Source organism: Bombus flavifrons, chromosome 12, assembly GCF_040668555.2.
Source record: "Bombus flavifrons isolate JBK064 chromosome 12, iyBomFlav1_principal, whole genome shotgun sequence".
Lineage (NCBI taxonomy): Eukaryota > Metazoa > Arthropoda > Insecta > Hymenoptera > Apidae > Bombus > Bombus flavifrons.
The window spans coordinates 540,489-557,935 of record NC_138453.1 but is presented as its reverse complement, the minus strand read 5'-3'; the positions used below and the strand labels follow the sequence as shown (position 1 = coordinate 557,935).

Genomic DNA, 17,447 nt, shown 5'->3' with positions numbered 1-17,447 from the left:
TATAAGTGTAATTATAAGTAAGAATACAATTTGAGCTGGTCCAGATCCGCACGCAAGCTGTGTTACCCAATAACTGAAAACCCCGAAGCCAACGTCGCTTGTCTACTGTTTATGGTCTGACTTCGTCGCAGTCTTTTGTCAAACGCGCTGTCGATGGCTTCAGTGCTTGAGAAACTAAAAAGACCAGATGTAGAGTTTTCTTATAAGTGGTGACCACTTCAAGAGCATTTACAATCATGCGAAGATTTCTTTGTATCTAAATCTGCCACACTCTCATCTTGTGAACGGTTTTGTGACGATTCATCCGTAGTTTTTGCCGCACTGCTCTGTTGCTGCGAATTTGTTGTTTTTACCTAAAAAGATTAATATCCAAACTTGCGTTAGGTTGGTCGTGAATTAGAAAGAGGAGTCGAAGAAGGTGATTCGTGTACCTGATTATCACATCCATAATATTTGCATTCGCACTGTTGCCCACATAGAATGTTAGATGCTACGCAGCCACATCGCCGTGTAGAACATCCTGTTTTGCATTCACAAACATGCGAAGATTTCTTTGTATCTAAATCTGCCACACTCTCATCTTGTGAACGGCTTTGTGACGATTCATCCGTAGTTTTCCCCGCACTGCTCTGTTGCTGCGAATTTGTTGTTTTTACCAAAAAAATTAATATCCAAATTTGCGTTAGGGCGGTCGTGAATTAGAAAGAGGAGTCGAAGAAGGTGATTCGTGTACCTGATTATCACATCCATAATGTTTGCATTCGCACCGTTGTCCACATAGAGTGCCAGCTGTTACGCAGCCACATCGCCGTGTAGAACATCCGTTTTTGCATTCACAAGCATGCGAAGATTTCTTTGTATCTAAATCTGCCACACTCTCATCTTGTGAACGGCTTTGTGACGATTCATCCGTAGTTTTCCCCGCACTGCTCTGTTGCTGCGAATTTGTTGTTTTTACCAAAAAAATTAATATCCAAATTTGCGTTAGGGCGGTCGTGAATTAGAAAGAGGAGTCGAAGAAGGTGATTCGTGTACCTGATTATCACATCCATAATGTTTGCACTCGCACCGTTGTCCACATAGAGTGCCAGCTGTTACGCAGCCACATCGCCGTGTAGAACATCCGTTTTTGCATTCACAAGCATGCGAAGATTTCTTTGTATCTAAATCTGCCACACTCTCATCTTGTGAACGGCTTTGTGACGATTCATCCGTAGTTTTCCCCGCACTGCTCTGTTGCTGCGAATTTGTTGTTTTTACCAAAAAAATTAATATCCAAATTTGCGTTAGGGCGGTCGTGAATTAGAAAGAGGAGTCGAAGAAGGTGATTCGTGTACCTGATTATCACATCCATAATGTTTGCATTCGCACCGTTGTCCACATAGAGTGCCAGCTGATACGCAGCCACATCGCCGTGTAGAACATCCGTTTTTGCATTCACAAGCATGCGAAGATTTCTTTGTATCTAAATCTGCCACACTCTCATCTTGTGAACGGCTTTGTGACGATTCATCCGTAGTTTCTGCCGCACTGCTCTGTTGCTGCGAATTTGTTGTTTCTACCTAAAAAGATTAATATCGAAGTTAACGTTAGGGGTGTCATGAATTACAAAGAGGAGACGAAGAAGGAGATTCGTGTACCTGATTATCACATCCATAATGTTTGCATTCGCACCGTTGTCCACATGGAATACTAGCTTTTACGCAGCCACATCGCTGTGTAGAACATCCTGCTTTGCATTTACAAGCATGCGAAGATTTCTTTGTATCTAAATCTGCCACACTCTCATCTTGTGAACGGCTTTGTGACGATTCATCCGTAGTTTCTGCCGCACTGCTCTGTTGCTGCGAATTTGTTGTTTCTACCTAAAAAGATTAATATCCAAGTTAACGTTAGGGGTGTCATGAGTTACAAAGAGGAGACGAAGAAGGAGATTCGTGTACCTGATTATCACATCCATAATGTTTGCATTCGCACCGTTGTCCACATGGAATACTAGCTTTTACACAGCCACATCGCTGTGTAGAACATCCTGCTTTGCATTTACAAGCATGCGAAGATTTCTTTGTATCTAAATCTGCCACACTCTCATCTTGTGAACGGCTTTGTAACGATTCATCCGTAGTTTCTGCCGCACTGCTCTGTTGCTGCGAATTTGTTGTTTCTACCTAAAAAGATTAATATCCAAGTTAACGTTAGGGGTGTCATGAGTTACAAAGAGGAGACGAAGAAGGAGATTCGTGTACCTGATTATCACATCCATAATGTTTGCATTCGCACCGTTGTCCACATGGAATACTAGCTTTTACGCAGCCACATCGCTGTGTAGAACATCCTGCTTTGCATTTACAAGCCTGCGAAGATTTCTTTGTATCTAAATCTGCCACACTCTCATCTTGTGAACGGCTTTGTGACGATTCATCCGTAGTTTCTGCCGCACTGCTCTGTTGCTGCGAATTTGTTGTTTCTACCTAAAAAGATTAATATCGAAGTTAACGTTAGGGGTGTCATGAGTTACAAAGAGGAGACGAAGAAGGAGATTCGTGTACCTGATTATCACATCCATAATGTTTGCATTCGCACCGTTGTCTACATGGAATACTAGCTTTTACACAGCCACATCGCTGTGTAGAACATCCTGCTTTGCATTTACAAGCATGCGAAGATTTCTTTGTATCTAAATCTGCCACACTCTCATCTTGTGAACGGCTTTGTGACGATTCATTCGTAGTTTCTGCCGCACTGCTCTGTTGCTGCGAATTTGTTGTTTCTACCTAAAAAGATTAATATCGAAGTTAACGTTAGGGGTGTCATGAGTTACAAAGAGGAGACGAAGAAGGAGATTCGTGTACCTGATTATCACATCCATAATGTTTGCATTCGCACCGTTGTCCACATGGAATACTAGCTTTTACGCAGCCACATCGCTGTGTAGAACATCCTGCTTTGCATTTACAAGCCTGCGAAGATTTCTTTGTATCTAAATCTGCCACACTCTCATCTTGTGAACGGCTTTGTGACGATTCATCCGTAGTTTCTGCCGCACTGCTCTGTTGCTGCGAATTTGTTGTTTCTACCTAAAAAGATTAATATCGAAGTTAACGTTAGTGGTGTCATGAGTTACAAAGAGGAGACGAAGAAGGAGATTCGTGTACCTGATTATCACATCCATAATGTTTGCATTCGCACCGTTGTCCACATGGAATACTAGCTTTTACGCAGCCACATCGCTGTGTAGAACATCCTGCTTTGCATTTACAAGCCTGCGAAGATTTCTTTGTATCTAAATCTGCCACACTCTCATCTTGTGAACGGCTTTGTGACGATTCATCCGTAGTTTCTGCCGCACTGCTCTGTTGCTGCGAATTTGTTGTTTCTACCTAAAAAGATTAATATCGAAGTTAACGTTAGGGGTGTCATGAGTTACAAAGAGGAGACGAAGAAGGAGATTCGTGTACCTGATTATCACATCCATAATGTTTGCATTCGCACCGTTGTCCACATGGAATACTAGCTTTTACACAGCCACATCGCTGTGTAAAACATCCTGCTTTGCATTTACAAGCATGCGAAGATTTCTTTGTATCTAAATCTGCCACACTCTCATCTTGTGAACGGCTTTGTAACGATTCATCCGTAGTTTCTGCCGCACTGCTCTGTTGCTGCGAATTTGTTGTTTCTACCTAAAAAGATTAATATCGAAGTTAACGTTAGGGGTGTCATGAGTTACAAAGAGGAGACGAAGAAGGAGATTCGTGTACCTGATTATCACATCCATAATGTTTGCATTCGCACCGTTGTCCACATGGAATACTAGCTTTTACGCAGCCACATCGCTGTGTAGAACATCCTGCTTTGCATTTACAAGCATGCGAAGATTTCTTTGTATCTAAATCTGCCACACTCTCATCTTGTGAACGGCTTTGTGACGATTCATTCGTAGTTTCTGCCGCACTGCTCTGTTGCTGCGAATTTGTTGTTTCTACCTAAAAAGATTAATATCGAAGTTAACGTTAGGGGTGTCATGAGTTACAAAGAGGAGACGAAGAAGGAGATTCGTGTACCTGATTATCACATCCATAATGTTTGCATTCGCACCGTTGTCCACATGGAATACTAGCTTTTACGCAGCCACATCGCTGTGTAGAACATCCTGCTTTGCATTTACAAGCCTGCGAAGATTTCTTTGTATCTAAATCTGCCACACTCTCATCTTGTGAACGGCTTTGTGACGATTCATCCGTAGTTTCTGCCGCACTGCTCTGTTGCTGCGAATTTGTTGTTTCTACCTAAAAAGATTAATATCGAAGTTAACGTTAGTGGTGTCATGAGTTACAAAGAGGAGACGAAGAAGGAGATTCGTGTACCTGATTATCACATCCATAATGTTTGCATTCGCACCGTTGTCCACATGGAATACTAGCTTTTACGCAGCCACATCGCTGTGTAGAACATCCTGCTTTGCATTTACAAGCCTGCGAAGATTTCTTTGTATCTAAATCTGCCACACTCTCATCTTGTGAACGGCTTTGTGACGATTCATCCGTAGTTTCTGCCGCACTGCTCTGTTGCTGCGAATTTGTTGTTTCTACCTAAAAAGATTAATATCGAAGTTAACGTTAGGGGTGTCATGAGTTACAAAGAGGAGACGAAGAAGGAGATTCGTGTACCTGATTATCACATCCATAATGTTTGCATTCGCACCGTTGTCCACATGGAATACTAGCTTTTACACAGCCACATCGCTGTGTAAAACATCCTGCTTTGCATTTACAAGCATGCGAAGATTTCTTTGTATCTAAATCTGCCACACTCTCATCTTGTGAACGGCTTTGTAACGATTCATCCGTAGTTTCTGCCGCACTGCTCTGTTGCTGCGAATTTGTTGTTTCTACCTAAAAAGATTAATATCGAAGTTAACGTTAGGGGTGTCATGAGTTACAAAGAGGAGACGAAGAAGGAGATTCGTGTACCTGATTATCACATCCATAATGTTTGCATTCGCACCGTTGTCCACATGGAATACTAGCTTTTACGCAGCCACATCGCTGTGTAGAACATCCTGCTTTGCATTTACAAGCCTGCGAAGATTTCTTTGTATCTAAATCTGCCACACTCTCATCTTGTGAACGGCTTTGTGACGATTCATCCGTAGTTTCTGCCGCACTGCTCTGTTGCTGCGAATTTGTAGTTTCTACCTAAAAAGATTAATATCGAAGTTAACGTTAGGGGTGTCATGAGTTACAAAGAGGAGACGAAGAAGGAGATTCGTGTACCTGATTATCACATCCATAATGTTTGCATTCGCACCGTTGTCCACATGGAATACTAGCTTTTACGCAGCCACATCGCAGTGTAGAACATCCTGCTTTGCATTTACAAGCCTGCGAAGATTTCTTTGTATCTAAATCTGCCACACTCTCATCTTGTGAACGGCTTTGTGACGATTCATCCGTAGTTTCTGCCGCACTGCTCTGTTGCTGCGAATTTGTTGTTTCTACCTAAAAAGATTAATATCGAAGTTAACGTTAGGGGTGTCATGAGTTACAAAGAGGAGACGAAGAAGGAGATTCGTGTACCTGATTATCACATCCATAATGTTTGCATTCGCACCGTTGTCCACATGGAATACTAGCTTTTACACAGCCACATCGCTGTGTAGAACATCCTGCTTTGCATTTACAAGCATGCGAAGATTTCTTTGTATCTAAATCTGCCACACTCTCATCTTGTGAACGGCTTTGTGACGATTCATCCGTAGTTTCTGCCGCACTGCTCTGTTGCTGCGAATTTGTTGTTTCTACCTAAAAAGATTAATATCCAAGTTAACGTTAGGGGTGTCATGAGTTACAAAGAGGAGACGAAGAAGGAGATTCGTGTACCTGATTATCACATCCATAATGTTTGCATTCGCACCGTTGTCCACATGGAATACTAGCTTTTACGCAGCCACATCGCTGTGTAGAACATCCTGCTTTGCATTTACAAGCCTGCGAAGATTTCTTTGTATCTAAATCTGCCACACTCTCATCTTGTGAACGGCTTTGTGACGATTCATCCGTAGTTTCTGCCGCACTGCTCTGTTGCTGCGAATTTGTTGTTTCTACCTAAAAAGATTAATATCGAAGTTAACGTTAGGGGTGTCATGAGTTACAAAGAGGAGACGAAGAAGGAGATTCGTGTACCTGATTATCACATCCATAATGTTTGCATTCGCACCGTTGTCTACATGGAATACTAGCTTTTACACAGCCACATCGCTGTGTAGAACATCCTGCTTTGCATTTACAAGCATGCGAAGATTTCTTTGTATCTAAATCTGCCACACTCTCATCTTGTGAACGGCTTTGTGACGATTCATTCGTAGTTTCTGCCGCACTGCTCTGTTGCTGCGAATTTGTTGTTTCTACCTAAAAAGATTAATATCGAAGTTAACGTTAGGGGTGTCATGAGTTACAAAGAGGAGACGAAGAAGGAGATTCGTGTACCTGATTATCACATCCATAATGTTTGCATTCGCACCGTTGTCCACATGGAATACTAGCTTTTACGCAGCCACATCGCTGTGTAGAACATCCTGCTTTGCATTTACAAGCATGCGAAGATTTCTTTGTATCTAAATCTGCCACACTCTCATCTTGTGAACGGCTTTGTGACGATTCATCCGTAGTTTCTGCCGCACTGCTCTGTCGCTGCGAATTTGTTGTTTCTACCTAAAAAGATTAATATCGAAGTTAACGTTAGTGGTGTCATGAGTTACAAAGAGGAGACGAAGAAGGAGATTCGTGTACCTGATTATCACATCCATAATGTTTGCATTCGCACCGTTGTCCACATGGAATACTAGCTTTTACGCAGCCACATCGCTGTGTAGAACATCCTGCTTTGCATTTACAAGCCTGCGAAGATTTCTTTGTATCTAAATCTGCCACACTCTCATCTTGTGAACGGCTTTGTGACGATTCATCCGTAGTTTCTGCCGCACTGCTCTGTTGCTGCGAATTTGTTGTTTCTACCTAAAAAGATTAATATCGAAGTTAACGTTAGGGGTGTCATGAGTTACAAAGAGGAGACGAAGAAGGAGATTCGTGTACCTGATTATCACATCCATAATGTTTGCATTCGCACCGTTGTCCACATGGAATACTAGCTTTTACACAGCCACATCGCTGTGTAAAACATCCTGCTTTGCATTTACAAGCATGCGAAGATTTCTTTGTATCTAAATCTGCCACACTCTCATCTTGTGAACGGCTTTGTAACGATTCATCCGTAGTTTCAGCCGCACTGCTCTGCTGCTGCGAATTTGTTGTTTCTACCTAAAAAGATTAATATCGAAGTTAACGTTAGGGGTGTCATGAGTTACAAAGAGGAGACGAAGAAGGAGATTCGTGTACCTGATTATCACATCCATAATGTTTGCATTCGCACCGTTGTCCACATGGAATACTAGCTTTTACGCAGCCACATCGCTGTGTAGAACATCCTGCTTTGCATTTACAAGCCTGCGAAGATTTCTTTGTATCTAAATCTGCCACACTCTCATCTTGTGAACGGCTTTGTGACGATTCATCCGTAGTTTCTGCCGCACTGCTCTGTTGCTGCGAATTTGTTGTTTCTACCTAAAAAGATTAATATCGAAGTTAACGTTAGTGGTGTCATGTGTTACAAAGAGGAGACGAAGAAGGAGATTCGTGTACCTGATTATCACATCCATAATGTTTGCATTCGCACCGTTGTCCACATGGAATACTAGCTTTTACGCAGCCACATCGCTGTGTAGAACATCCTGCTTTGCATTTACAAGCCTGCGAAGATTTCTTTGTATCTAAATCTGCCACACTCTCATCTTGTGAACGGCTTTGTGACGATTCATCCGTAGTTTCTGCCGCACTGCTCTGTTGCTGCGAATTTGTTGTTTCTACCTAAAAAGATTAATATCGAAGTTAACGTTAGGGGTGTCATGAGTTACAAAGAGGAGACGAAGAAGGAGATTCGTGTACCTGATTATCACATCCATAATGTTTGCATTCGCACCGTTGTCCACATGGAATACTAGCTTTTACGCAGCCACATCGCTGTGTAGAACATCCTGCTTTGCATTTACAAGCCTGCGAAGATTTCTTTGTATCTAAATCTGCCACACTCTCATCTTGTGAACGGCTTTGTGACGATTCATCCGTAGTTTCTGCCGCACTGCTCTGTTGCTGCGAATTTGTAGTTTCTACCTAAAAAGATTAATATCGAAGTTAACGTTAGGGGTGTCATGAGTTACAAAGAGGAGACGAAGAAGGAGATTCGTGTACCTGATTATCACATCCATAATGTTTGCATTCGCACCGTTGTCCACATGGAATACTAGCTTTCACGCAGCCACATCGCAGTGTAGAACATCCTGCTTTGCATTTACAAGCCTGCGAAGATTTCTTTGTATCTAAATCTGCCACACTCTCATCTTGTGAACGGCTTTGTGACGATTCATCCGTAGTTTCTGCCGCACTGCTCTGTTGCTGCGAATTTGTTGTTTCTACCTAAAAAGATTAATATCGAAGTTAACGTTAGGGGTGTCATGAGTTACAAAGAGGAGACGAAGAAGGAGATTCGTGTACCTGATTATCACATCCATAATGTTTGCATTCGCACCGTTGTCCACATGGAATACTAGCTTTTACACAGCCACATCGCTGTGTAGAACATCCTGCTTTGCATTTACAAGCATGCGAAGATTTCTTTGTATCTAAATCTGCCACACTCTCATCTTGTGAACGGCTTTGTGACGATTCATCCGTAGTTTCTGCCGCACTGCTCTGTTGCTGCGAATTTGTTGTTTCTACCTAAAAAGATTAATATCGAAGTTAACGTTAGGGGTGTCATGAGTTACAAAGAGGAGACGAAGAAGGAGATTCGTGTACCTGATTATCACATCCATAATGTTTGCATTCGCACCGTTGTCCACATGGAATACTAGCTTTTACGCAGCCACATCGCTGTGTAGAACATCCTGCTTTGCATTTACAAGCCTGCGAAGATTTCTTTGTATCTAAATCTGCCACACTCTCATCTTGTGAACGGCTTTGTGACGATTCATCCGTAGTTTCTGCCGCACTGCTCTGTTGCTGCGAATTTGTTGTTTCTACCTAAAAAGATTAATATCGAAGTTAACGTTAGGGGTGTCATGAGTTACAAAGAGGAGACGAAGAAGGAGATTCGTGTACCTGATTATCACATCCATAATGTTTGCATTCGCACCGTTGTCCACATGGAATACTAGCTTTTACGCAGCCACATCGCTGTGTAGAACATCCTGCTTTGCATTTACAAGCCTGCGAAGATTTCTTTGTATCTAAATCTGCCACACTCTCATCTTGTGAACGGCTTTGTGACGATTCATCCGTAGTTTCTGCCGCACTGCTCTGTTGCTGCGAATTTGTTGTTTCTACCTAAAAAGATTAATATCGAAGTTAACGTTAGGGGTGTCATGAGTTACAAAGAGGAGACGAAGAAGGAGATTCGTGTACCTGATTATCACATCCATAATGTTTGCATTCGCACCGTTGTCCACATGGAATACTAGCTTTTACACAGCCACATCGCTGTGTAGAACATCCTGCTTTGCATTTACAAGCATGCGAAGATTTCTTTGTATCTAAATCTGCCACACTCTCATCTTGTGAACGGCTTTGTGACGATTCATTCGTAGTTTCTGCCGCACTGCTCTGTTGCTGCGAATTTGTTGTTTCTACCTAAAAAGATTAATATCGAAGTTAACGTTAGGGGTGTCATGAGTTACAAAGAGGAGACGAAGAAGGAGATTCGTGTACCTGAATATCACATCCATAATGTTTGCATTCGCACCGTTGTCCACATGGAATACTAGCTTTTACGCAGCCACATCGCTGTGTAGAACATCCTGCTTTGCATTTGCAAGCCTGCGAAGATTTCTTTGTATCTAAATCTGCCACACTCTCATCTTGTGAACGGCTTTGTGACGATTCATCCGTAGTTTCTGCCGCACTGCTCTGTTGCTGCGAATTTGTTGTTTCTACCTAAAAAGATTAATATCGAAGTTAACGTTAGGGGTGTCATGAGTTACAAAGAGGAGACGAAGAAGGAGATTCGTGTACCTGATTATCACATCCATAATGTTTGCATTCGCACCGTTGCCCACATGGAATGCTAGCTTTTACACAGCCACATCGCTGTGTAGAACATCCTGCTTTGCATTTACAAGCCTGCGAAGATTTCTTTGTATCTAAATCTGCCACACTCTCATCTTGTGAACGGCTTTGTGACGATTCATCCGTAGTTTCTGCCGCACTGCTCTGTTGCTGCGAATTTGTTGTTTCTACCTAAAAAGATTAATATCGAAGTTAACGTTAGGGGTGTCATGAGTTACAAAGAGGAGACGAAGAAGGAGATTCGTGTACCTGATTATCACATCCATAATGTTTGCATTCGCACCGTTGTCCACATGGAATACTAGCTTTTACGCAGCCACATCGCTGTGTAGAACATCCTGCTTTGCATTTACAAGCCTGCGAAGATTTCTCTGTATCTAAATCTGCCACACTCTCATATTGTGAACGGCTTTGTGACGATTCATCCGTAGTTTCTGCCGCACTGCGTTGTTGCTGCGAATTTGTTGTTTCTACCTAAAAAGATTAATATCGAAATTAACGTTAGGGGTGTCATGAGTTACAAAGAGGAGACGAAGAAGGAGATTCGTGTACCTGATTATCACATCCATAATGTTTGCATTCGCACCGTTGTCCACATGGAATACTAGCTTTTACGCAGCCACATCGCTGTGTAGAACATCCTGCTTTGCATTTACAAGCCTGCGAAGATTTCTTTGTATCTAAATCTGCCACACTCTCATCTTGTGAACGGCTTTGTGACGATTCATCCGTAGTTTCTGCCGCACTGCTCTGTTGCTGCGAATTTGTTGTTTCTACCTAAAAAGATTAATATCGAAGTTAACGTTAGGGGTGTCATGAGTTACAAAGAGGAGACGAAGAAGGAGATTCGTGTACCTGATTATCACATCCATAATGTTTGCATTCGCACCGTTGTCCACATGGAATACTAGCTTTTACACAGCCACATCGCTGTGTAGAACATCCTGCTTTGCATTTACAAGCCTGCGAAGATTTCTTTGTATCTAAATCTGCCACACTCTCATCTTGTGAACGGCTTTGTGACGATTCATCCGTAGTTTCTGCCGCACTGCTCTGTTGCTGCGAATTTGTTGTTTCTACCTAAAAAGATTAATATCCAAGTTAACGTTAGGGGTGTCATGAGTTACAAAGAGGAGACGAAGATGGAGATTCGTGTACCTGATTATCACATCCATAATGTTTGCATTCGCACCGTTGTCTACATGGAATACTAGCTTTTACGCAGCCACATCGCTGTGTAGAACATCCTGCTTTGCATTTACAAGCATGCGAAGATTTCTTTGTATCTAAATCTGCCACACTCTCATCTTGTGAACGGCTTTGTGACGATTCATTCGTAGTTTCTGCCGCACTGCTCTGTTGCTGCGAATTTGTTGTATCTACCTAAAAAGATTAATATCGAAGTTAACGTTAGGGGTGTCATGAGTTACAAAGAGGAGACGAAGAAGGAGATTCGTGTACCTGATTATCACATCCATAATGTTTGCATTCGCACCCTTGTCCACATGGAATACTAGCTTTTACGCAGCCACATCGCTGTGTAGAACATCCTGCTTTGCATTTACAAGCCTGCGAAGATTTCTTTGTATCTAAATCTGCCACACTCTCATCTTGTGAACGGCTTTGTGACGATTCATCCGTAGTTTCTGCCGCACTGCTCTGTTGCTGCGAATTTGTTGTTTCTACCTAAAAAGATTAATATCGAAGTTAACGTTAGGGGTGTCATGAGTTACAAAGAGGAGACGAAGAAGGAGATTCGTGTACCTGATTATCACATCCATAATGTTTGCATTCGCACCGTTGTCCACATGGAATACTAGCTTTTACACAGCCACATCGCTGTGTAGAACATCCTGCTTTGCATTTACAAGCCTGCGAAGATTTCTTTGTATCTAAATCTGCCACACTCTCATCTTGTGAACGGCTTTGTGACGATTCATCCGTAGTTTCTGCCGCACTGCTCTGTTGCTGCGAATTTGTTGTTCCTACCTAAAAAGATTAATATCGAAGTTAGCGTTAGGGGTGTCATGAATTACAAAGAGGAGACGAAGAAGGAGATTCGTGTACCTGATTATCACATCCATAATGTTTGCATTCGCACCGTTGTCCACATGGAATACTAGCTTTTACGCAGGCACATCGCTGTGTAGAACATCTTTTTTTGCATTTACAAGCCTGCGAAGATTTCTTTGTATCTAAATCTGCCACACCCTCATCTTGTGAACGGCTTTGTGACGATTCATCCGTAGTTTCTGCCGCATTGCTCTGTTGCTGCGATTTTGTTGTTTCTACCTAAAAAGATTAATATCGAAGTTAACGTTAGGGGTGTCATGAGTTACAAAGAGGAGACGAAGAAGGAGATTCGTGTACCTGATTATCACATCCATAATGTTTGCATTCGCACCGTTGTCCACATGGAATACTAGCTTTTACACAGCCACATCGCTGTGTAGAACATCCTGCTTTGCATTTACAAGCCTGCGAAGATTTCTTTGTATCTAAATCTGCCACACTCTCATCTTGTGAACGGCTTTGTGACGATTCATCCGTAGTTTCTGCCGCACTGCTCTGTTGCTGCGAATTTGTTGTTCCTACCTAAAAAGATTAATATCGAAGTTAGCGTTAGGGGTGTCATGAATTACAGAGAGGAGACGAAGAAGGAGATTCGTGTACCTGATTATCACATCCATAATGTTTGCATTCGCACCGTTGTCCACATGGAATACTAGCTTTTACGCAGCCACATCGCTGTGTAGAACATCTTTTTTTGCATTTACAAGCCTGCGAAGATTTCTTTGTATCTAAATCTGCCACACCCTCATCTTGTGAACGGCTTTGTGACGATTCATCCGTAGTTTCTGCCGCACTGCTCTGTTGCTGCGATTTTGTTGTTTCTACCTAAAAATATTAATATCCAAGTTAACGTTAGGGGTGTCATGAATTACAAAGAGAAGACGAAGAAGGAGATTCGTGTACCTGATTATCACATCCATAATGTCTGCATTCGCACCGTTGTCCACATGGAATACCAGCTTCTACGCAGCTACATCGCCGTGTAGTACAATCTTTTTTGCATTTACAAGCATGCGATGATTTCTTTGTATCCAGATCTGCCACACTCCCATCTTGTGAACGGCTTTGTGGCGATTCATTCGTAGTTTCTGCCGCACTGCTCTGTTGCTGCGAATTTGTTGTTTCTACCTAAAAAGATTAATATCGAAGTTAACGTTAGGGGTGTCATGAGTTACAAAGAGGAGACGAAGAAGGAGATTCGTGTACCTGATTATCACATCCATAATGTTTGCATTCGCACCGTTGTCCACATGGAATACTAGCTTTTACGCAGCCACATCGCTGTGTAGAACATCCTGCTTTGCATTTACAAGCCTGCGAAGATTTCTCTGTATCTAAATCTGCCACACTCTCATCTTGTGAACGGCTTTGTGACGATTCATCCGTAGTTTCTGCCGCACTGCGTTGTTGCTGCGAATTTGTTGTTTCTACCTAAAAAGATTAATATCGAAGTTAACGTTAGGGGTGTCATGAGTTACAAAGAGGAGACGAAGAAGGAGATTCGTGTACCTGATTATCACATCCATAATGTTTGCATTCGCACCGTTGTCCACATGGAATACTAGCTTTTACGCAGCAACATCGCTGTGTAGAACATCCTGCTTTGCATTTACAATCCTTCGAAGATTTCTTTGTATCTAAATCTGCCACACTCTCATCTTGTGAACGGCTTTGTGACGATTCATCCGTAGTTTCTGCCGCACTGCTCTGTTGCTGCGAATTTGTTGTTTCTACCTAAAAAGATTAATATCGAAGTTAACGTTAGGGGTGTCATGAGTTACAAAGAGGAGACGAAGAAGGAGATTCGTGTACCTGATTATCACATCCATAATGTTTGCATTCGCACCGTTGTCCACATGGAATACTAGCTTTTACGCAGCCACATCGCTGTGTAGAACATCCTGCTTTGCATTTACAAGCCTGCGAAGATTTCTCTGTATCTAAATCTGCCACACTCTCATCTTGTGAACGGCTTTGTGACGATTCATCCGTAGTTTCTGCCGCACTGCGTTGTTGCTGCGAATTTGTTGTTTCTACCTAAAAAGATTAATATCGAAGTTAACGTTAGGGGTGTCATGAGTTACAAAGAGGAGACGAAGAAGGAGATTCGTGTACCTGATTATCACATCCATAATGTTTGCATTCGCACCGTTGTCCACATGGAATACTAGCTTTTACGCAGCCACATCGCCGTGTAGAACATCCGTCTTTGCATTCACAAGCATGCGAAGATTTTTTTGTATCTAAATCTGCCACACTCTCATCTTGTGAACGGCTTTGTGACGATTCATCCGTAGTTTTTGCCGCACTGCTCTGTTGCTGCGAATTTGTTTTTTGTACCTAAAAAGATTAATATCGAAGTTAACGTTAGGGGTGTCATGAGTTACAAAGAGGAGACGAAGAAGGAGATTCGTGTACCTGATTATCACATCCATAATGTTTGCATTCGCACCGTTGTCCACATGGAATACTAGCTTTTACGCAGCCACATCGCTGTGTAGAACATCCTGCTTTGCATTTACAAGCATGCGAAGATTTCTTTGTATCTAAATATGCCACACTCTCATCTTGTGAACGGCTTTGTGACGATTCATTCGTAGTTTCTGCCGCACTGCTCTGTTGCTGCGAATTTGTTGTTTCTACCTAAAAAGATTAATATCGAAGTTAACGTTAGGGGTGTCATGAGTTACAAAGAGGAGACGAAGAAGGAGATTCGTGTACCTGATTATCACATCCATAATGTTTGCATTCGCACCGTTGTCCACATGGAATACTGGCTTTTACACAGCCACATCGCTGTGTAGAACATCCTGCTTTGCATTTACAAGCCTGCGAAGATTTCTTTGTATCTAAATCTGCCACACTCTCATCTTGTGAACGGCTTTGTGACGATTCATCCGTAGTTTCTGCCGCACTGCTCTGTTGCTGCAAATTTGTTGTTTCTACCTAAAAAGATTAATATCGAAGTTAACGTTAGGGGTGTCATGAGTTACAAAGAGGAGACGAAGAAGGATATTCGTGTACCTGATTATCACATCCATAATGTTTGCATTCGCACCGTTGTCCACATGGAATACTAGCTTTTGCGCAGCCACATCGCTGTGTAGAACATCCGTCTTTGCATTCACAAGCATGCGAAGATTTTTTTGTATCTAAATCTGCCACACTCTCATCTTGTGAACGGCTTTGTGACGATTCATCCGTAGTTTTTGCCGCACTGCTCTGTTGCTGCGAATTTGTTATTTTTACCAAAAAAGATTAATATCCAAATTTGTGTTAGGTTGTTCGTGAATTAGAAAGAGGAGTCGAAGAAGGTGATTCGTGTACCTGATCATGACATCCATAATGTTTGCATTCGCACCGTTGTCCACATGGAATGCCAGCTGCTACGCAGCCACATCGCCGTGTAGAACATCCGTCTTTGCATTCACAAGCATGCGAAGATTTTTTTGTATCTAAATCTGCCACACTCTCATCTTGTGAACGGCTTTGTGACGATTCATCCGTAGTTTCTGCCGCACTGCTCTGTTGCTGCGATTTTGTTGTCTCTACCTAAAAAGATTAATATCCAAATTAGCGTTAGGGGTGTCATGAATTACAAAGAGGAGACGAAGAAGGAGATTCGTGTACCTGATTATCACATCCATACTGTCTGCATTTGCACCGTTGTCCACATGGAATGCCAACTGCTACGCAGCCACATCGCCGTGTAGTACAATGTTTTTTGCATTTACAAGCATGCGAAGATTTCTTTGTATCTAAATCTGCCACACTCTCATCTTGTGAACGGCTTTGTGACGATTCATCCGTAGTTTTTGCCGCACTGCTCTGTTGCTGCGAAATTGTTATTTTTACCAAAAAAGATTAATATCCAAATTTGTGTTAGGTTGTTCGTGAATTAGAAAGAGGAGTCGAAGAAGGTGATTCGTGTACCTGATTATGACGTCCATAATGTTTGCATTCGCACCGTTGTCCACATAGAATGCCAGCTGCTACGCAGCCACATCGCCGTGTAGAACATCCGTCTTTGCATTCACAAGCATGCGAAGATTTTTTTGTATCTAAATCTGCCACACTCTCATCTTGTGAACGGCTTTGTGACGATTCATCCGTAGTTTTTGCCGCACTGCTCTGTTGCTGCGAATTTGTTATTTTTACCAAAAAAGATTTATATCCAAATTTGTGTCAGGTTGTTCGTGAATTAGAAAGAGGAGTCGAAGAAGGTGATTCGTGTACCTGATTATGACATCCATAATGTTTGCATTCGCACCGTTGTCCACATGGAATGCCAGCTGCTACGCAGCCACATCGCCGTGTAGAACATCCGTCTTTGCATTCACAAGCATGCGAAGATTTTTTTGTATCTAAATCTGCCACACTCTCATCTTGTGAATGGCTTTGTGACGATTCATCCGTAGTTTTTGCCGCACTGCTCTGTTGCTGCGAATTTGTTATTTTTACCAAAAAAGATTTATATCCAAATGTGTGTTAGGTTGTTCGTGAATTAGAAAGAGGAGTCGAAGAAGGTGATTCGTGTACCTGATTATGACATCCATAATGTTTGCATTCGCACCGTTGTCCACATGGAATGCCAGCTGCTACGCAGCCACATCGCTGTGTAGTACAATCTTTTTTGCATTTACAAGCATGCGAAGATTTCTTTGTATCTAAATCTGCCACACTCTCATCTTGTGAACGGCTTTGTGACGATTCATCCGTAGTTTCTGCCGCACTGCTCTGTTGCTGCGATTTTGTTGTCTCTACCTAAAAAGATTAATATCCAAATTAGCGTTAGGGGTGTCATGAATTACAAAGAGGAGACGAAGAAGGAGATTCGTGTACCTGATTATCACATCCATAATGTCTGCATTCGCACCGTTGTCCACATGGAATGCCAGCTGCTACGCAGCCACATCGCCGTGTAGTACAATCTTTTTTGCATTTACAAGCATGCGAAGATTTCTTTGTATCTAAATCTGCCACACTCTCATCTTGTGAACGGCTTTGTGACGATTCATCCGTAGTTTCTGCCGCACTGCTCTGTTGCTGCGATTTTGTTGTCTCTACCTAAAAAGATTAATATGAAAATTAGCGTTAGGGGTGTCATGAATTACAAAGAGGAGACGAAGAAGGAGATTCGTGTACCTGATTATCACATCCATAATGTCTGCATTTGCACCGTTGTCCACATGGAAT

The 17,447-nt window shown here is 42.2% G+C and overlaps 1 protein-coding gene across 1 annotated transcript; it reads right to left on the bottom strand.

Annotated features, from left to right (window-relative positions):
* Nucleotides 1-218: 218 nt before the first annotated feature.
* LOC138185723 (balbiani ring protein 3-like) lies at nucleotides 219-17,110 on the bottom strand. The gene is made up of 26 exons (XM_069124884.1): nucleotides 17,105-17,110; nucleotides 16,488-16,691; nucleotides 16,185-16,388; nucleotides 15,276-15,479; nucleotides 15,162-15,197; nucleotides 14,973-15,080; nucleotides 14,864-14,894; nucleotides 14,670-14,797; nucleotides 14,367-14,591; nucleotides 14,258-14,288; nucleotides 14,064-14,185; nucleotides 13,761-13,985; nucleotides 13,652-13,682; nucleotides 13,458-13,579; nucleotides 13,155-13,379; nucleotides 10,731-10,838; nucleotides 10,622-10,652; nucleotides 10,428-10,555; nucleotides 10,314-10,349; nucleotides 10,125-10,232; nucleotides 9,822-10,046; nucleotides 1,338-1,562; nucleotides 1,036-1,239; nucleotides 734-937; nucleotides 432-635; nucleotides 219-353 (listed from the first exon to the last, which is right to left on the bottom strand). The coding sequence occupies exons 1-26, from the start codon at nucleotides 17,108-17,110 to the stop codon at nucleotides 219-221; spliced, it is 3,510 nt and encodes a 1,169-aa protein (XP_068980985.1).
* Nucleotides 17,111-17,447: the final 337 nt, after the last annotated feature.